The sequence below is a fragment of the Lutjanus erythropterus genome, chromosome 17 (genome assembly GCF_056507025.1).
Source record: "Lutjanus erythropterus isolate fLutEry1 chromosome 17, fLutEry1.hap2, whole genome shotgun sequence".
NCBI lineage: Eukaryota > Metazoa > Chordata > Actinopteri > Lutjaniformes > Lutjanidae > Lutjanus > Lutjanus erythropterus.
In genome coordinates, this window is record NC_139333.1 from 9,515,708 (window position 1) to 9,536,945 (window position 21,238).

At 39.6% G+C, this 21,238-nt stretch overlaps 3 protein-coding genes and 1 non-coding gene across 6 annotated transcripts; 2 read left to right on the forward strand and 2 right to left on the reverse strand.

Moving 5' to 3' along the window:
- Positions 1-1,309: 1,309 nt before the first annotated feature.
- On the reverse strand, positions 1,310-11,213 carry plbd1b (phospholipase B domain containing 1b). The gene is made up of 11 exons (XM_084740910.1): positions 10,911-11,213; positions 9,907-10,129; positions 9,516-9,599; positions 9,155-9,296; positions 8,926-9,072; positions 7,257-7,401; positions 5,139-5,339; positions 3,875-4,015; positions 3,597-3,782; positions 3,326-3,432; positions 1,310-1,767 (listed from the first exon to the last, which is right to left on the reverse strand). The coding sequence occupies exons 1-11, from the start codon at positions 10,975-10,977 to the stop codon at positions 1,591-1,593; spliced, it is 1,620 nt and encodes a 539-aa protein (XP_084597036.1). The 5' UTR covers positions 10,978-11,213; the 3' UTR covers positions 1,310-1,590.
- On the reverse strand, positions 11,168-11,240 carry trnar-ccu (transfer RNA arginine (anticodon CCU)). The gene has a single exon. It is a non-coding gene; the product is annotated as a tRNA-Arg (tRNA).
- Positions 11,241-11,815: 575 nt separating this feature from the next.
- cby1 (chibby 1, beta catenin antagonist) lies at positions 11,816-13,451 on the forward strand. 2 transcript variants are annotated; one of them, XM_084740992.1, is made up of 5 exons: positions 11,816-11,970; positions 12,216-12,314; positions 12,507-12,612; positions 12,754-12,866; positions 13,210-13,451. In XM_084740992.1, exons 1-5 carry the CDS (start codon positions 11,965-11,967, stop codon positions 13,288-13,290), a joined length of 405 nt encoding a protein of 134 aa, XP_084597118.1. In that variant the 5' UTR covers positions 11,816-11,964; the 3' UTR covers positions 13,291-13,451. The 2 variants fall into 2 exon arrangements, with proteins under 2 accessions (XP_084597118.1, XP_084597119.1); XM_084740993.1 differs by having other exon boundaries at positions 11,900-12,055.
- A 1,016-nt stretch (positions 13,452-14,467) lies between these two features.
- On the forward strand, positions 14,468-20,106 carry pdap1a (pdgfa associated protein 1a). Of its 2 annotated transcripts, none has more exons than XM_084741282.1 (6): positions 14,468-14,664; positions 16,278-16,360; positions 16,442-16,522; positions 17,066-17,190; positions 17,355-17,506; positions 18,731-20,106. In XM_084741282.1, the coding sequence occupies exons 1-6, from the start codon at positions 14,652-14,654 to the stop codon at positions 18,757-18,759; spliced, it is 483 nt and encodes a 160-aa protein (XP_084597408.1). In that variant the 5' UTR covers positions 14,468-14,651; the 3' UTR covers positions 18,760-20,106. The 2 variants fall into 2 exon arrangements, with proteins under 2 accessions (XP_084597408.1, XP_084597409.1); XM_084741283.1 differs by having other exon boundaries at positions 14,469-14,664; positions 18,734-20,106.
- Positions 20,107-21,238: the final 1,132 nt, after the last annotated feature.

Consider the following 21,238-nt stretch of genomic DNA (forward strand, 5'->3'; position numbering starts at 1 on the left):
ATCAATAAAAATGTTAAAAAGAAAAATGTTTGTATAGGGCTGAGGGGGAACAATGCATATGAATAGCATCACAATATTTTGCATGTCAATATTGTAATCAGCAGACAATTTGAGGGAGGATGCTATTCCCTTTGTTAGCAAAATGAACAGAGTGCATCATCTCTGTTAACCTGCTACCCCTCTCTACGTCCCCTAGGAGCAGAGAGATTGCTTGGGCAGAGGGGTAGTTAAGTAGAGTGTGTTAGTCTAGTCTGCCTGACTTATGGCTCCCGTATCTGAGTGAGGTTTATGCAAATTAGTGTCTATGGCCCTGACCATGGCTCTGAAGCACTAGTTAACCCGTGGTGGTAAAAACAAAAACATAAGCCAATAAATCACAATAAATTGCAATTTATGTCATTGCAATATGCACAATATTGCAAAATGTTTGAAAAAATATTGCATTTAAACTTAAGTATGGTGATATTATTGTATCATGGGGCATTTAGTGGTTCCCATATGCTTCTTGCTTGACATATCCTTTGCACAAATTCTGTCGCTAAAAACTTGTTTTTCTCTTCTTATAAAGTTAGGCAGTGGTTTATACAATTTGTTAGTTTATATGTATACCTGAGTTGTCAGCCTGGTAAAAAATAATATTCTGCAACTCAAAATGTGATCTTCCAAAGCAACAAAGTATGTGCGTCAGAGAAGGGTTAAGATCCTGGTGTGTCATACGAACTTGCCGTGTAAGTTATTGTCAGTTTGATTTTGTATTGATGATAGGATCGGCTGAGCTCTTTTGGAAGTGAATTTAATTGTTTTATTTTGAAAGGCAAGTTGCTCCTTTTCCAGTTCTGGTTCTCTCCATCAAACTTGACAAAACCCAAAACCACTGGGTCTTGTAGTTTTTGCAAAACTATGAAGAATATTCAATAAAGCAGAAAATGCACTTCAATTTACAATATATGGTGACTTTATTATTCTTAATATTTGTACAAAGTCAGTCAGATAATTTTGTTCCACTCAACCTGAGTAAAAATTGCATAGAAGGACAACAAACAAATAAATTAGTATTTAGTTCAAAAATAAATTTATAGAATTTCCCTGATGGCTAAAATTCAAACCTTTGTGGAACAAAATTTTACACAGTCTGAAAACACTTCTAAGAAGGTCATAGTTCTCATGTTAATTCAGAGTACGTCACCATAACGCTCTCCTGGATGTATACTGAGAAATAAGAGCAGTGATCCCAACAGGAACGTCTCATTATGTCTAATAGTTGGTGTTCAGTAGAGACAAGCTAACTGATTTTAAATACATTTGTACTAATGTTTTAGTAAACAGTCCAAAATTGACTCCACATTGACAATGGGAAATTAAGTCATTGTGACTGTCCCATGTCCTATTTGAACCATTTAATGACTAATTTTCATTTGTGACAATGCTCTGTGTTTGAGAATTTAAATCATCCTTACGTTTAAATTGCATTTTCGACCAACACAGAGGGAAGTTTTGATCACATTTTGCTAAACTTGTACCTTTTTGAGAATCCTAATACCTTGAACAGGAAAGCACGACCAGTTCTACGTGAATGGACGATCTCTTCTGTCACGGCTGACGCAGCGTGGGCCTCATGGTGACGAAGGGAAAGTTGTAGGTGTGTGGGAGACCCCGATGAGTCGAGAGGTTGAAGGACTGCCATGAGAACGGACGCAGGCCCCCCTGCGTCGTGGGGCCGTTTATTGCCTCTGCAGCCAGCTGGACAGCCATCTGGTAGTCTGTCACCTGTACCGTGAGACAGAAATGAGTAAGGAGGGCCCAAACGTAGGAGTGAGTGAGTAAAAGGAAGAAAGTGAGGTCATTTAATATGGTTCAAATCATTGTCCACCATGCATGAGGACATTTCTGTTGCCATGAATGGAGTGTACTATTTCATAATCTGTGCTTCACTTATAATGTCTGGGTTCAACCAATGTGAGTTCCATGACATTTTAGAACTGCTGATCAAATTAACTTTGACCTTTTAAAGCCAGATACTGAGAGTCAGTGTTTTCCCTCAGTTTTCTTTCTTCAGAGTGGAAAAGCCTCTGAGGAAACCACCATACTAACCAGATTATTTGCCTGTCAGCAGCTCTTTCAGGCAGGGTAACCCAGCGTACATGTTCTAAACCAGCGGTTCCAAAAGTTTTGCGGAAACCTTGATCAGCCTCCACTCTACTTTGTGCTTTGTGCTATTGTGTTGTTATTGTGAGTGTGTTAGCATACTAGCATTAGCATCTAGCTCGAAGAACCACTGTGCTTTAGTTCAGCCTCACAGAGTTGCTGGCAACGCAAACAAATACAGATGAATAAATATTGAGAGGGAATTGTTCCCTCCTGTTGCCCTCATACTCTGCAGGTGTGAGCGAGCACCCTGGGCATCAGCCAAAACAGTGACGTGACATGGACTAAAGGAGAGTGAATATGATTGATGGGTGTCATGTTGATAGATGAGCAGGGGTGTCATGATTTCGAATTTAAATCAAAATGACCTAAATCAAAAATGGATCAAAATCAAAACCAGAATTGGCAGTATATATATTTTTTCTCCACCGCTGCCTACTTGCAGGCATCCAGCACAAAATCTGCACCAAAAAAACCCCAAAAAAACCAAAACAACACTTCAAAGATGACACAGCGATGACACTACTTTTTAAAGAACAATTCGAAAATGAAATTTGAATGAATCTATAGGCAGACTGAATCCTGGATTTGGAGAATCATGACAGCCCTGCAGATGAGATAAGCAAAGTGATGCTTGTATTATGATGCGTGCCGGTAACATGTTGACATCAGTGGACTCCATTTCTAAGCTTAAGTTAGCTCGTGTTGCACACAAAAATATTGCTTCTTTTGGATTTTCCTGGGAAAAACATTTTTTTACATAGTAATCAGGTCATAGGCTTTTAATGGCAACCGAGAAAGTTTGGGAAGGTCTCATTTTGATTTAGTTATATTATTATCAATTTACACATTGGCAATACAGAGCGATCAATGCATGTAAAAAGCTTCACATAGTACCTTTAAACAGAGAATATATTTCAATGATTAAATGACTTGGTAGTAAGGAACAGAAAATGAATATCATTGCAGGTTTTACAAACATTGGAGAGAGGAACAACAGAAAGCCAATAACCAATATCAAACAAAAGGAGATAATTATTCCCACACAAAAACACATAAATGAACCTATAAATAATTCAATACAATATTTTTAATTGCACTTTTTTAAAAAATCCTTTCCCTGAAATACAGTACACATCTTAAACTTGATTTTGACATTAATGTGCTGGTGACCTCTGACCTTAGTGTCATAGCAACCTCCTGGACGCGGCCTCCTTGGTCTCAGGTCGTTACGGCAACAGATGGTTTTACACGGGTGGCCCTTGGAGTAGGGGTCTCTCTTGTAGTCTGAAAGAGACCCAGTCTGAATTTTAGTCATTCTGCTTACAGTCTGAAAATAGTAACGACACCCTGAAGTATCTGTTTGTGTTTTCTGTCACGTCTCCGAAGCCTTTTAGTTCAGGAAAGGAAATAAAATATGATAAACATGGTAGCTTATTGTTGACACCTACTGTTGTATCTCATGATGTGTTTGAGGGAGCCGAGGTCAGACACCTTGGCCTGGTCCCTCCGGAGGATTTTGGCTCGGGGGCAGAGGTCGTAAGAGAAGTCCTCTCCGTATCTCTTCCACATCACTCCGTACCCACTCAGGTCGTAGATTTCAGCATGAAACGGTATGTTGTAGGAAGGCCAATAACCTGACAAATGTAGCACACTGAAGGTGGATGTTGTCCAACGAAAAAAAAAAAAAAAAAACTGAAAAAACTATATGCACATACAATTTTTTTACCTCTGCGCAAAGCTTGAGTCTGATCAGAGTGCATCACCTTCCCAGGAATCTGCTCCACCACAGTCAGAGCTCCACTCCTGATACTGTGACCCAGAGAAACCCTGCTCAGGTCCACCACCATGTACTGGCTGTTATATGTACCTAAAATCACAGGTGGCAAAAGTACACACTTTCTGTAGGAAGCAGAAGTACAGATACTTGTGATACTTAATCGTGTAAACAGTTAAGTAGGAATATTTTTTGGATTGAGGGCAAAAAAATGAATATTTTGTGCATGTAAATGGAGTCAGTGTAAAACAAACAAAATGTAGGCCACTACAGTATGGTGGTCTTATCTAATAAATTAGCAATATCTTAAGTCCCATTATTTATTTTTTTAACTCTAGCTGCATTGCTTCTAGCACAAGACTGACACAGGTAAAATAACATGCACGGTCTTGCATGTGCCTGCTGGAAGAAACAAGGTAAACTTCTGGCTCCTGAGCAACTGACTCGCACAGGCAATAAATCCTGAACCTAACCCTATCAAAATGAAATGAAAACACAGGCAAAAGCGAAGGTTCTCGTGTTCACTGCCTGAGGGCCGCCGCACAGGTTTGGTAGGTCAGGGGGCTCGTGAGCAGCGAGGATGAGAGGACTGTCAGTCTCAAGAACACTCTGTCCTGTTCTTCCCTGCCCTCCCATAGCAACATGACGTGAGGGATCAAAGCAGCTGCCCAATTAACACACACAAGTGTTGTGTAATGAGAAGAATGGTCTGTTTAAGAGTCGGCTACATCTCTATGGAAACTTGTACTGTAAATTTTACATAGCCACGCTTTTAGTTCCACACCAAGGTAATTATTCATGCCTTTCTGAAAGTCTAATTTGTCCTTATTTCTCTAGTGTGTCCCATCTTATTTTCCTCAGATAGACTTGGCTCCTCAAATGACTTTTAACATTTACCTCTCAGATCTTCATGAAACGTCTAGTCTGGCATCCTGACTGTAACTGTTTTAATACGGATGCACCTCAGCAACCAAGCACTTTCTAATAAAGTGATGCACTGATGATAAAAGGAAAAGTCTGTGGTTTTAAAAGACAAGTGTAGATTCAGGGGGATCTTTTGGCAGAAACTCTACCATCTACGTTGTGTCACCTGCGAACGTGTCTGGAAGCCTGTGTTCTGGTACTTAAGAACTGCTTTTACCTACTTTGCTTTTGAATAAAAACCAAAAAACCTCTCTCAACCCTCTTATCTTGACTTATATCGACCGGATTTCACCTGAGTTGTATTTGGAGAAGACGTGTGCCCACTCCTCTCCGCTGTGCGCCAGGCTGTTGGCCAGGCGGACTCTCTGCCAGGCCAGCAGGCTGTGAGGGCTGAGCTGAGAGAACAGAGAGACATTGAAGACACCGATGGAGGTCTGAGTCATCAACAGACCGCTCCCAAGGAGATAGAAGTCATCCAGAGACATCAGGAAGCCTGGAGGAGGAGGAGGAGGAGGAGGAGGAGGAGGAAGGAGTGGCAGTCATATGGAGGCGAAAGGTAGAGGGTAGAGAGAATGAGATGAGAAGGATGTTATGAGATCATTTCCTATCATTGCTCACAAGCTACAGCTTGCATGCAGGCTGCATGAGATTTATTAGTAATGAAAATCACCTATACTGATGTACTTTTTTCAAGAACAATTTTGAAGTACTTGTAGCTTAGTATTTCCAGACAATATTATTTCACACTTCTACTGCACTACATTTAAAATGAAAACTATATATTCTCTACTCTTACATATTGTCACAGCTATAATTACTGGTCATTTCACAGATAAAGATATTTCAGTTAAAACAAATGATTGTATTTTGCACCACTCTCACTGTTCTCATGTTGGTGTGGTCAACCGCAAAGAAGCTAAAAAAAAAATATGTACACAGTATCTGTCCCATGCAGAGCAACAGACAGACAGTCGGCAACTAGCTGGTGAACATAGTGGGGCGTTTAGCAGCTTAAGAGCCAGATATTTCCATCAGGTGTTGGTGGAGGCCAAAAACGGAGCTAAAAGTAGAGCGAATATTGGACAGTAATTAGGCAGACACCAACAAACACGTATTATATTATGTAGTATTATAACAAGCTCACCATATAGCAATGTTGGATTTGCAGCTTGTTTCTGCTGCCCAAAATAGTCAGTTATTGCAGTGTGTAAGATTTACAGGGCTTTATTGGCAGAATATGCAGAAATTGAATATAATATCCCTACATATGTCACAAGTAAGTATGTCATCAGCATACAATCACCTAAAAAAAGAATTGTTGTGTTTTTGTTACCTTAAAATGAGCCATTCATATCTACAGAGGCTGCAAGAACCACTATGCACCACTGTGTTTCTACAGTAGCCCAGAATGGACAAACCAAACGCTGGCTCTAGATATGGCCTTTCATGGTTTGCGCAAGTTTTGCGGCCGCTACAGGTTCACCTACGTATTCAGACGGGGAGGGTAACACAAGGTGTTTGCAATCTGCAAACTCACTGCTAGATGTCACTAAATCTTACACACTGGTCCATTTTCCATCACTGCTAAAGAAATAGTTTGGCGTTTTGGGAAGTCCACATTCTTGCTGAGAGTTGGATAAGAAGATCAGTGCAGATAGTAGAAAATAATTCTAATTCTACTTCTCTTAAGTATTTACATTGCTTTTCTTTTTGTTCTGTTGGTTCTGACCTGTTGTGTGTGCCAAATGCCCCACACTGTCAGAGAAAGAGAGACGCTTAAGAAGGCTGCAGGGGTCACACACCACCTCCAGTGGCAGGGGTGTATTTCATCTCTTCATTTTAATATAGTGAAGTGATATCCTTGCCCTGCCGGCCTCTAAAAATAGTGCTTTAAAACCACTTGTGTTCTGATAGCAATGGAGCCTGTAAGAGGATTTTTATGGCCCGAACCACTTGGCAAAGCTTTGCCCGCAAAATTACTCAGCAGCCTCCCCTGACTCGACAGAGAGGGAATACATTTCGCACGGCTCTGTTTTGGGTGTACATGTTTCCTCGTCACTGACTAAGCTGTGTGCTTAGCAGAAGAATTACTTTCAGCTGAGAATGTTCATTGAGGATTTGGGTTAAGTCCTTGATGTCAGTGTTTAAATTTTCCAAGATGAAAATGAAACCGTGTGGATTAAGGACAAGCTGTTCACCTCAGCTCAGGGCTTTTACAAGAAAGCTGCGCTCTGCTGCGCTTTAGGTCGACAAACACTACTGTTCAAAATTCGGGTCAGAAAACACCACAGCTACAAGCTAATCTCCCTTTCGCCAACTTTCCTTATGCCGTCTCATTACAAAGTGTGAATATAATCTTATAGTTATTATTCAGTCTTGTGCAGCTCATGTTGTGTGAGTGTGTCTGTACCAGGGTAGCTGCTAAACGACATCTTTCCAGTGGCAGCATTTGTGTCAGACAGCCTGAAGTCCCAGTGTTTGTAGATACGCATGGTGGCTGCATATGTGTACCAGCTGGAGTGGCCGAACAGCAGGTTCTCAAAGCCTGGCAGCACCTGAGACACAGAGAGAAGAGAGTAGAGCTGTAGTGAGGGACATCTGCATGTTTTTGCCAAGTTTTTCTTATTCCTCAGGGTATTTGTGCTATTTAAAGCTGGAGTAAGCAGTTTATTTTTAGCGCTATTGGGCAAAAGTTCCATAATAACTTTTAGGCATATTATACTTCAAGTGGTCTGAGAGAAAACTGGACTTCTGTTCCTCCTCTTGGCTTTCTTTTCAGGCTGGAGAAAATCTAGCCAGTGGCAGGAGACTTGGCCAATCACAGGTTGGTAAGATAATTGATTGTTGAGTCTCATTCACAAATCATAGGTGTTTGAGGACCTGAGACTCAAGAATCAACCATCTGCGAGCCACCAATCCACAGTGTTAGTAATCTGACGACCTGGAAAGAGACTCCCTAATTACCTGTCTTTCTCCAGCACTGGTTACTGGACCATTAAAAGAAAATAATCCCTCTGTGCTCCAGTAAGAGCTTAACAAAGATGGTGACTATGGCAAACATTAGCATGTTAGCACTGTGAGCACAGTTCCATGCCAGCATTAGCATTTAGCTCCAAGCATCACAGTGTCCTTGGTGTTATCTAGCGAACCAGTTCGCATTTCCACCATTTTTGACTGGGACCTTTGTAACCTTTGCTAAATACACACAATGCAAAGAAACCTCTCGGATATGACACGCCCACTTTGGTTCCCAAGAAAAACCTGCTATTTTATAACATAACTTTTTGGGTTCAGAAACAATTTATTTTTGGTGGAAATGCTCCAAACCGTTCAGTTGGGTGCATGAGCTGGAACAGGGCAGGTTCCATGTTGGTGGAAAAGGCCCAACAGAGTCACTGGCATGGTTGTAATTAAAGGTTCTTTATGTAACTTTATGTAACTTCATGAAAATGCTTTTTATTAGTGACACTGGTGGCTGTTCATGGCTTATCATGTAGAAAATCTAGATTTAAATTAGATTGCCATATTTATTTGAAAAGCACCTTGGCCCTTTAAAAGCAATAAAACCCTGCAACTTAATTTCCTGATTTCCTTTTTAAGGTCTTTCAGCAACCCCAACACAAGCAGGTTAAACCTACATTTGAATTTTTCACTCATTACTGATAAATGCGATGCTTTAAGTTAGGACAAAAACACAAGCAGATACAGATTGTTTTCAAATAACAGGAGATGTTTTATTTCAACTAGAGGCAACTTAGGTGCATTTAAAAACAGAAAAATAGCAGCATTAAGTTTTGTGTGATTAAATGAGATAAGGAGAAATTAAATGATGTAGGATTTCTGATTGCACTGCAGTACTTAGTCTCCTCACCTCCATTTGCACTTTGTGTTTGTTGTCTGAATGGGTGTAAAGAGAGAGTGGAAGAGAAAACACCGCTCTCCCGGTGGTCTTTTCCACTCATTGACACATTTTAAAGGAGGAAACCCCTGCACAAGGGCCGACAATAACACTAATTAGGCCTATGTCAAGACTTCCCAAGTGCTCCCTCACAGCTTGAGCCAAACAAGCTTGGCCTGACCTTGATGAGAGCAGTGCAGTGGCCCATTCCTGGCATCCTGAGAGCGCCAGTCCCCGTGGAGGAGTTGGAGCGAGGCGTCAGAGCTGGCACGAGGTCCAGGAGGTCGCCAACACCATTCAGAAACTGGAGGGCAAACGCTGACAGAGGCTGGGCAGGAAGAACAGATCAAGTGGCAGAGATGAATGATATGATACTGTGACAAATCTCCCATCATCTCTCCAACACACACCTCTCTGTGTTTGCCTTTGGCCCACTGCGCAGCTCCAGCATGGAGTCCGTCCAGCTGGGCTAGGATCAGTCCCACATGTGTCCACAAGGGGTCGCTGTTTCTCCTCAGCTTGACCTGCTCTCTGGCCCACTGGTCCTGTTTGCTGTGGAGCATTTCAGAGAAATGAGAGGCACTTTGGCCCGTTCACTGCTTTTGTTTACCTCTTAAATATTGAGAATTTCAACCAGAGACCTATTTAATTATTTGAATATACATCTTGACCACTGTGGCATTGGTATATTAAGAGTGGGCAACATAAAGCCAGTATCGGGCCAATTTACATCGCTTTGATCTTGAACATGAACAGATGGTAAAACTGTACCTTAAAAACCTTTTCAGGGGATTCAAAACCTTCTCATCCTTTATGAGCTGAGGGTACATGTTGGCGTAATGACTGAACATCTGTCTGCAGAGAAAGAACCACAACAGTGGGAATTAAACCATTTCTATGACACTAAGGCAGGTGTATTTGATTGGCAGCCCTTGGGCAGAATCCCGCCCTTTAATGACCTCAATCCGGGCCTTTGATCATTTATAAAAGCATGAATAAGTAATTTCTTCAAATGTGAGAGAGGCTAATTAACCCATTCATTGATTATGTCCCAAAATAAAAGTTTGTGTAAGTTCTGGAGATATCAGCCGTAGAGATCTCTGCCTTCTCCAACATAAACAAAACATTTTTTGGTGTTCACTACAAGAGCTGCGACACTCACCCAGCAGTGAGATAACCCTCCAGGTACCCTGCCAAGAAGAAGGTGGTCTCGTCTTCCTGTGTGATTCCCCCATGACCTGCGCGGATCTCCAAGACGCCCCATCCCGACATCAGCAGAGTGTCATTGAAGTAACCATAGGCTCCCCCCTCTGTCTCCATCACCCCCTCCTTCAGGATCACACTCTTCTGGGCAGCATCCCAGAACACAGTGGCCTCTTGGAGCTCTACCATTGTAGGAGGATGGTAAGGTTACAGGGTTGAGGTTGGATAACACACATTATATAAGATAATGTTATGACACCAATAGAATGAATTATTTTTTTGCTTGACTTGTTTCTGTCAAATAGAAGCTCATTTTCATAAGCAGGTTCACAGTGGTTAGTGGTACCTGGACACACAATCTAAAATGTGATTTTACTATTTGATGCTATATATTTTTTTTTTTATATGTGTCAGTTTGCACATGTACAAGAAAACATACAGGTTTTAGTAAATATCAGTAAACATAAGAGACACAAAACCATTTTAAAAAGTATATAATTGCTTAAATATATATTGATGTTTCAAGGCTAAATATTATGTTTCATATTTAAAAAAACATAAAAGCCTAAATAGTAATATATTTAGGATCAATATGATCAACATTAAACTAGATAAATGTTATATTTATTAATATATGTAATATAATAATATATATAATTACTTTGTTTAATGTCTAATATGATATTAAATATAATAGCATATTAAATAAATATACATAACAAAAGTATTACCTTTGATTATTAGATTATCTTACATATTAGGTTCATATAACTAGAACAGGACAGAGCATAAAAACATAAAAATTGCTCTGTAAAACCTAACTAGGTGCCATCATGAACTGTATCTGTTTGCACTACGCAATTTCCACATAAACGAACAGCCTTTCTTTAGGTGTAACTGAATAATTTTGGCTTCAAAATTAGCTTCTATCATCCAAAGTCGCACCACAGCAACGTTACTCACGGTAAGTTTGCACTGATGCAGCCAGTGTGGTCAGCAGTACGCACAGTTTGATGCTCTTCTTCTCCATGTTGCTTTTAAATCAGTACTTCAGTGTTTTTATTGCGGTTACTTCTGCTGAGAGCGACGGTGTAAAACTAAATTCTCGGCTGCCGAAAACACGGTAGTTTCGGTATTATTTTTAATTGTTAGAAACATTTTTCCTTTCTATAATGACCCTCATGATAACCCGTAGTTCTGTTGATCAGAGAAAAAGCAACCACCCCAGATGGGACTCGAACCCACAATCCCTGGCTTAGGAGGCCAGTGCCTTATCCATTAGGCCACTGGGGCCGTATAGAAAAAGGGGCGGGGCACAATCCATTTTATATGTACTACGGTTTCACATAATATTTTTTAATTGGACAATTATTGTTTAGAACCTTCCTTTTAACAAGCGCAGTTTATGAAACAGTATTATACTGTCTCGGCATATGTGTATTAAATTCAAAAAGATCGTGTCTAGAAGGGAATCCAAGCTTTGCTACACTCTCGCGAGATTTGTAAGTAATATGCATATTCTACAAACGTATTTTGTTTTATAAAGTGCCAACGCGATTGATAAGATTACTTTAGGTTTAGCGAGTAATTAAAAAAAACACTTAGTATGGGTTAGGAAAAGTGTGTTTCTGTTATAATAATCACTCTCGCGAGATCGTTCGCGGGTCTGGGGTTTCAATACGGCGCGATCACCATGGTGATACGCATACGTTACGTGGAAGGTTCCATTATATTCCATAACTAGGGGTGTTTATTTTTTCCTGGTGTCACTCTGGTTATTAAAGTATGCATAAAACACTCGAGGGAGCAGATACAAGCGCTTAAGTAATACTTGAAATTCTTAAATGTGCAGATGTTGGCAATTACCTCACAACTCTTTTACTATCAAGCCGTGTAACATTTCGTGTCGTCCCTTTTTGATAATTGGAACTTTAACATTTGCGCAGTAGCAAACATGTTTTGTTTGGAGGGGAAAGAATTTCAACCACCACAATAAGATTTTAAATAAAGTGTCTGTATGGAGGTAAATATATGAGCTATATATTTTCAGAGATACAACAACTACTAACCCACCTGTGAGGCAGTCGACAGTTTCAATTAAATGTCAGGTATGATGAATAGTACTCACACCTAGCGAGTGTTAGCCACCTAGCATTAGCACGGTAATGGACCGTTAGCAACGTAAACACAACAAACTGTTGCTACGTGATATTGTTGTCTCTATACATATATATTAATGCTACCATTGGTATTCTGCATTTTGCACAGGACCTTAAAAAAGCACTAAAGATGCCACTCTTTGGAAACACATTCAGTCCGAAGAAGACTCCACCTCGTAAATCTGCATCTCTGTCCAGCCTTCACACGGTGAGTTAGAGAACTGTCTGTTCATTGTACTAAGGACAGCGATTTAATGAACTGATAGATACATTCAAATATATCAAATTCCGTTATCCTTCAGTGATCCGTTATTAAATCTACACTGATCACTCAAGAGGGTAAACACAAGTAAATGGTTTTAAGAAAGTGTTTTGTTTTCTCTTTCGCCTTCACTTTTAGTTGGATCGTTCAACAAGAGAAGTAGAGCTGGGCCTTGAGTATGGACCTCCTGTGATGAACATTGGAGGACAGAGCTGGAAATTTGAAGAGGGACAGTGGATAACAGGTAACCAGTGTAGTGACTGCTTCCACAGTTAAAATGCAGCGAACAGCACCATTGTCCTGCTCTTGCATGTGTCGTCATATTTCCTGGATCACTGCTGGTTTCCGAACAACAGATCATTAATCCTTGTTTTTGTTGAACCAGAATCTGGTGGGAATGTGTCTAGTCGGGAACTGCAGCAGCTTAAGAAAAGAAATGTGCAGCTGGAGGAAGAGAACAACCTCCTGAAAGTAAAAATTGAAGTTCTCATGGACATGGTAAAAACTGAGTAGCTTTTATTATGCCTATAAAATCTCAGTAACAGTAAAGATGTAATACACATCATTGTACACTGAAGAAGGAGTGTTTCATTGAATGACAGCAGTAACATCAGATAAACCTGTTTGTCATGTGTGAAAGGATGAGTAGATATTATCACCCTCAAGCTCCATAACCATGCTTGCAACATAGATTCAGCACAGGTCTACCACTGCTTGTCTTTGTAATAAAACCCTGCCAAATGCATTTTAATTACATACTCATTTACCGATTCAATTGTTGATGTAATTTAATGTCTTACTAAAGCTGTTCAATAACTGATATTTAATCTTTCTCTCCTAGTTGACAGAGACTACCGTAGAATACCACCTGATGGAGAAAAAAGTCGAAGATATAAAGTCTCAGCATCGAAGGAAGAAATGACACATCTGGTCTGATGCCCTCCTCATTGGACTTTGATGTTTGTAGATAAAAAACTTTTCAATTGGTTTGTGTCTTTTGTTCTTTTTGCTCATAAGAACAGATAAAATGTCAGTGATTTTTCTCATAATGAGGACCCTTATGTTGTAGGTCTTGGCCATGCTTGTGTTGTATTGTATAAGGCAGGTAATGCTGAATCAGATTTTAGTGACTTAATTTGTTCTGTCCTGTATTTGTTTAATCACCATAAAAATCTGAAACTAGTGTGAATATCTTTGTTCAATAAACAACATATTTTCTACATCTTTTACATTTGTATGGCAAGTAGAGGCCAAAATGTGCTCTTTAAGATGTTTTCTATACTGTATTTTCTATTCAGATTAAAAGGGAAACCCAACACAGGGAAGCCGTATTGTTGTTTTCATTCACAGTGCTTAGAGTGTCACCCTAAGCACTTACTGGATTAATGCTTTGACACATTCAGGTATAAAGACAGAGACTTGAAAGGCAAACTACCCTCACCGTAATCTTTTCAACAAAGAACAAGATAGAATTTTGTTAACTATTTTGACTTCTCATCCAGCTCCGCATAATTTGTTAGCAGTAATGTTGCTGTAATGATCCTAGTAATTTCAAAGTTCCATCGGAACAGTAGTTTGATGAAAAAAAATCATCTCTAGCTTTTTGTAGAGCTTTCACTTGCACCTCAGTGAGATGACCTTGAAATAAGACATAACACATAACTATAAGATCATGATCATGTAATTATGTTTTTGTATTTATTTTATAGCAACCTGCACAGGAAAACTGTTTATATCTTCTGCATCAAGGTAATATCATCAGTACTATAATGGCCATATTTCTATCCCCTGTGGAAGGTATATTTTTACAAAACAATTACAGTCAAAACTATAATTGTTTTGTAAAAATGTACCCTCCAGAAATAATAGATAACAGTGCACAACAATAGAACAAGATTAATTTAACATGCATTAAAACCAATAAAAACAAGGACACTGCCGATAATGATAATCTTGTATGAAAAATCAATTCAACGTGCCTGTCAGTGAAAGGTACGGGCTTTATAAATCAGTTGTACTCTCTTCAGCTGATTGGTGGATGTACGTGTCAGTTAAATGCTCATTGCAGCGCGATTGGTTAAATGGTCATAACTGCGCAGGCGCACTCTGTCGTGAGTGAGTGCTGCGTTTGGACGTTTGTGCTGCTGACAGCGGGAGAGACGAAGTAGTTTCTAGCCTTTTCTTCTAGCACTTTAAACCGTCGGCTTTGCCACTACAGCGGTCATATTATTCAGCCTTATAGATTACTAGCGGACCTCATCTGTATAAACTCCACTTTTAATAATGCCTCGGGGCGGTAAGTATTATAAAAGTTCATCTAGCATGCTATTTTTTAGCAAGCTAATTCTAGCTAGCGAATTGTTAGCTGAAGTAAAGCGAATTCCTATTGAACGCTCACATGCTTAGCTTTTAGCATGCTAACCGGTTAGCAAGGTTAATTTTGCCGGTTTGAGCGACCCAAGCTAGACGGCAAATGTACCAGTGGTGGTTGCTGCCTTCATATGAACATACTTTATCAACTTGTTGGTAATTTCAGGATCTAAAACGGTTTGAATGTTTCAATTTATGGCCATTTGTGTTAAACCGCCAGCACCATGTGCACCGGAGACCGCTCCGGCTCACCTACACATATTTCTTAGCATTTATTCTAATTCCTTCTAGAGGGCGACTGTTCTTACTTCGGGATGCTTTCACAAATGTGTTGTTAAAATATCCGCAAGCTGTGTGTCTAGCTGTTTTGCTATCATGTCCCCATCTGACACTCGCTGGCCATGACATTTGCCGGTGAACGGAGCTGGCCCGTGGTGAACGTCATGTGTGTATTTCATCTCCCACCACACACATTCTCTGTCCTTGCTCACTCTTTATAATGTTGAGATCTCAGTGCAGGTCTGAACTCTATTTGGATCTTATCTCTCAGAGGTGGTTAGGCAGAGATGTGTTCACATACGGGGGTTATACATAACAGCATCACGGGTACCATGTAATACCATCTGGTATTTTATCACCACAAATTCTGAGTTAAATGATCATAGTGTCTAGTCCAGGCATCTCAGTATAAACAAAATTTTATCAAGGCAAGGTATTTATTCAAGGATCAGGCATTGCTCATGTAGCATGAACCGGGGTTCATACAAGTGCTGGAAATCCTTAAACTTCAATGTAGTACTTTCAAGGTTTGAAAAGTGCTTGGATTTTGGATAAAGTATACAGTCAGGCAAGTTCAGGTCACATTGGCCTGTTCATTAGCAGTTATCATAAAACAACAAATACTAAAGTCATTTGTAGTGTCTAATCAAGGACTGTAATGCTGATAAAATGTCAGAAAGTAGTGACAATTGTGTCCAAGTTGATGTCTTTTAAATGTCTTGTTTTGTCAATCTGTAACCAAAGATTGAAATTTTACTATGATATTAAATGGAGGGAAAAGGGATTTCATTTGAGAGGCTGGGAGCATTTTCTGACATTTTTGTATGATATATATATATATATATATATATATATATATATATATTTTTTAAATGATTTATCAGTTACCCAAATAGTTTTGTTTTGTTTTCTTGTCTCTTGACTGGTTGGGCAGTTGATTTGCTAGATTCACTAGATGACATGGCATTTTACTTGCCCTGGGCAAGCAGGCAATCTGTATTATTGGATCCTGCATACATCTGATTAACTATGATGAAGATGTGAAATATTCATATGTGTATACAAAGATGTCATTTTCCAAAGGTGCAAAGTACTGGAAAAGTTAGAAAATTATTAAAAAATGCTTGAATTTGACTTTGAAAGAGGTGAAGGAACCCTGAACATAAATGTGTCCATGTACTGAAAATTAGTTGACTGTGTGATATGCTTGTTGAATGCCATACTTAAATATTAGTGACAACTTTGACAACTGTTTTACAGGGAAAAAGGGCCACAAGGGCAGAGGGAAGCAATTCAGCAACCCTGAAGAGATCGACCGACAGATGAAGGCACAGAGAGAGCTGGTGAGTGAAAGACCTTAATAACTGCAGACATGGAGTTGCCTTCAAACCAGGTCTGGTGTGACTGAATTTGTATGTCAACAGGAGGAAAATGCAGGTGCAGAGGGGAAGAGTGCTTCAGAGTCCGATGAAGACAGCAGCAGCAGCAGTGACGATGAATCTGATGTGAGTAAATGTTGACTTAGCAGTGAAACTACTTGCACTTGATTATTGAATATTGCCATATATGTTTTTATTTATCCTTATGTAATTTTCTACTCTTTTGTACCTGCTCTCCCTCCAGTTGCCTTTGTGCACAAATTAGAGTAGAGGGAGAACAATGCTGTGATGCCTAATTGTTAACTTTTCAGAAAAGGTTATGCATTGCAGATGTTTCTGGTGACAGATGTGCAAAGACACTTTCTGATTCTGGTCTGGAGGTCACTGTTTCGGAGACTATCTGTGCACCTTCTATGATGTATTTAGCTTAAACTTCATTACAACTGCTGGTAATGTCCTTGCATAACATTGTTTACTTTTGGCAAGTCATCAGAGGGAATATGAAAATACACAATGAACAATAAAATGGGTCTAGAAATGGTGTTTTTGAAGAAGAAACAGGTAGTCCAGCCGGTAGACAAACGGCATACCGGCCTGTGTCATTATTTACCAGATCTATTTCTGGCAGTTTCATGTTTCACTGATGTAGGTGTTTTCTTTTGCCCACAGTCCAGAAAGAGGAGTGGAGTGGAGGGGCTCATAGAGATTGAGAATCCCAACCGTGTGTCTCAGAAGAGCAAGAAGGTGACTGAGATAGACATCAGTGCTCCCAGAGAGCTGTCCCGCAGGGAGAGGTAGGTGTCTCACAGTCACCCAAGACAGGAATATTCATATTTGTGTTAGAACATTTTGTTCAATGTTTTGAAATCGTACAGTGTCTGTTGGCTGACGTCAGGCTTTTTATTTTGACTAAATATCACTTTGTCTTATGTGCTTACCCTCCTATTGTCTCTGTCAGAGAGGAGATCGAAAAGCAGAAGTCAAAGGAACGCTACATGAAGCTTCATCTTGAGGGGAAGACTGAGCAGGCCAGGGCCGACCTGGCCAGACTGGCCATCATCAAGAAACAGAGGGAGGAAGCCGCCAAGAAAAGAGACGAACTCAGGAAAGGTGAAAGACACAACAATCGACACACTGAACCATTCTGTAGAGTCAAACATTGTACCGTAGAGGTGAAGATTATGAATTGCTAGTTGTGTTCTGTTCAAGGATTTGTTATAGCTGAAAGAGTGCACCAGTATGCACAACAGCAAATGATCGCAGTGCTTCAGACAGTGTCTGATTTCTTTAGTTCAGTAGCAAGGTCACTTTGTTGCTGGCTTGAACACTTTTGTTCAGTTCAGTACAAAATCTAGTCTGGGATAAGCACAGTTAATAAGGCTAACCAGCTACATGAACAGAGTTATCGCATCATGTTTGTTTGTGTGGCTTTCAGGATCCTTTTAATCAGTAAGTTACATCCATATAACCATGGTGCTTTCACACCAGTGAGAGGATCTTCAAAAGCAACATCTACTGATTGTAACTCAGTGATTCATTATTCTCAGTTCAGCTTGAGGACTTATTGTGTAATATTTTTTCAAGCATGTCCTGAATGCCTACCAGGGGTGAAGGGATATATCTTGGCTTCATACAAGATTTGCCACTTTTCTGGGTTGGTCCAGCATGCTCTCATCACAATTGTAGTTAACAGCAGACAGTCTGATTCACAGAGCAGTTTGTTTTCTTTGAATACAAGTCAGGGTTCAACAGTAAGGATTGCCTGCTTGCCCAGGGCAAGTGAAATGTCATGTTGGGCAAGTAAATCTGAAAACTCACTTAGTGAGTCGAGCAGCAAGTGGTAAAAAAGAATTAAACTATTAAACTACTTTGACAATTGATTAACTGTTTGAGTACTTTTTAGTGGAAGAATAGCAGAAAATGTTTTTTAAGAATTCCAGCTCGTCTTTGTTTCTCATCATATTAAACTGAAGATCTTTGGATTTTAAGACTGACAAAATGATACGTTTAAATACATCACCTTGGACTTGGAGAAGCTGGGAAAGACTTCTTTTTTTTCAATTTTCTGACATTTCATAGATGTTGCAGCCCTAGATTCAACATGACAGTTACTATAGTTTTTGTTATTTGCTAATAATTAAGATGGTATGTACAGGGGCAAAGAAAAATTGACGGTGGGCAAGTAGATTTCTTGCCAAACTGGGCAAGTGTGTGGGGGGGGGAACGATGTTGAACCCTGCAGGTTGTTTGGAACAATTTTATGGAAATCTGTATCATTTTGAAACAAATTCTTACACACTCTATGTTGTTGTTTTTATCTTCTATTGGAAAAACAAGCTGAAGAAGCCAAAGGAAAGCGCTAGTCCTCCATCTGAAAGCTTCTACATGCACTTCAGTCTCAGAGCGATGGTGAGAGAAGGAGATCTGGAGGAGGAGAACGGGGGAGGGGACCAATTCAAGTGGCATGTCAGATCAGGGGTGCTCCTGAACTCCTGTCCCTCATTTCAAATCCGAGGGGCTTGGGTCTTCCATGACGGTGTGGTCAGGACAGGGAAAACGGGTGGAGGATAGCGAGATGAAGAGGAATGCAACATTTGGGATGCCTCTAGTTTTCTGCAGGAGAATATAATCGCAGGTTTTCCAAGTGCTTCACTGCCTCTTTGCTCATCCCCACCCACCATGGTTTTAATTCTAAAGCTGCTGAAGTTAATTCTTTTTTTTCTTTTCTTTTTGATTCATACATCTTCACAAAGTTACCTGATACAAGTTTACTTAATGACTGGACAGATATTACAGTGAGCGTGCACGAGGATTACTGTGGTGCTTTACTTTTCCTTCCATCTCGCTTGTTTTGTAAGAAGGCAAATAAGTGACAGACGGGGAAAAGAACACTATTCAGAGGATAAACTGATATATAGGAACTATACAATGTAGTTAAGTCTTTGTGGACATATTGCACAAGACATTGGTGTAATCTTCTAAAGATTTATTTTTTTCCATCATCCAAACATGTCTGAAATAGTTTTTTTTCCACCAGCTTTATTTTGTCCCCAGTGTTGTTTTTTCCTTGTTTTGAGCCCCTTTTCTCAATTTATAGTCAGAAGAATTCGCTGTCCTCATACCACAATGCATCAAGAAAGTAGAAAATATTTAGCTTCTTTCCATGGATCTTTTTTCAAAATGTACACTTTGTGCACTTGGTTCATCTTAAAAGTGTTTTAAATCTGTTTTGTACTCCTTCACTCAAAGCACCAGGAATATTACTTGAATTGCCTATAATAAGCATCTTTAAGTTGTTAAACATCAGTGCTGAAAAGCGCTGCCTCAGTAACTGTGGCCTTGCCCTGTTTCTGATGGGATCCTCTGTGGTTCGATAGGAGGGATTGTGTCTTTGTTGCCTTTTCAAAGTTTACACAAGACCAGTTCACTGTCTTTCTCCTGGAATTAAAATGCTACAAAGAACCCGCACAGCGTTGGTTTATTCGGTACACGTACACAAGTGTGCCTAATAAACTGGTGTCTCAGTACGGGAGGATTTGGAAATGCCTTGGTCAGGAAAACAGTATTCCCTATAATATGGAAGTAGGTGAAAGAACAAACCGTTGAAACCAGGAATTGTAAGAAATGTAGCCACAGCGTAAAAATGATTTCTCAAGTTTTCCATCATGTATTTGAAGTCATTTTTAAAAATAAAGTCATTAATAAATAAATGAGCATGTTGTGTTTTGTATTCAAATTGTAAAGCAACTGTACTTGGTAGTTTTTGCAATTCTTTCTTATGCCTATTTGTAGTTTGATCCAAGAGAGATTGTTCTGTGCAATTTGCTGTTGCCACCACCAGACCGCAGCATTTGACAGGCATCACCTTTAGCACAACCTCCACTGAAACATCTGCATGCAGCTCCTGATGCACTGCTAACATCTAATGAAAGTAAAGCTGGAGGTCATTTTGCCACGATATAAAGTGAAAATTTATGCAGAGGTCTTTCAACTGATCTTTGAGTCGAAGTGGACATTGGTGTCAGGTTTGAAGAAATTCTCTCATCGGTTCTTGAGATATCACCTTCTCAATTAGGGGATGACCTGAAAACATAATGCCTCTGTCCATGGCTGTTGCTGGTGTGGAACCGTAAAAAAGGTTTATCAGAATTCAGAATTTCTCAATCATAGAGGTATTTCCCCATACACTCATGAATATGCACAAAAAATTGATTGGTCCAGCAGTATGCACACACGCATGCAATCGCATGATCATAATAATAACAATGATTCATGGCATGCAGACCAGAAAAGCCTGCTTCCATTTTCTCAGGCAAAGTCACAGTGAGTAATATGTAAACAAGTTAAAAATAAAGAGGAGCAGATTTTTCTTTAGATAATTTCATTTTTATGTTACATTTTGTGGCTCTGGTTGTGGAAACACTGCCGTTTTTGTCCACAGGGGCCTCCAAAATACACACAATATGAAAGTTCCTTGTAGTTGCTTTTTAAAAAAGGTTCAACTTAAAGTCCTTAGTGGCAAAGCCAACAAATGTGGAACAGGCCTGAGTTTAACAAGAAATCAGAAGCTTGAGGTTAGCCACACTGAAATAAAAATAATTTTCAAACTGACTGAAAAATAAAACAGTTACAGCCAGCAGCATTAATAGTTTCCTCTTTTAGTTTTTCACATCCTTTTAACTGTTTAGCCCATATTGTCAGAATCTTTAAAGAAGTGCAATAACCACAACTTGCCAAAGGGACATTTTAAGAGTGAGAGTATTACAAGCTAAGGCACAATACTGTACAAATTATGACATGTCTTATTTATACCCAGGAGTAGTAAATTAAGGTTAACCCTCT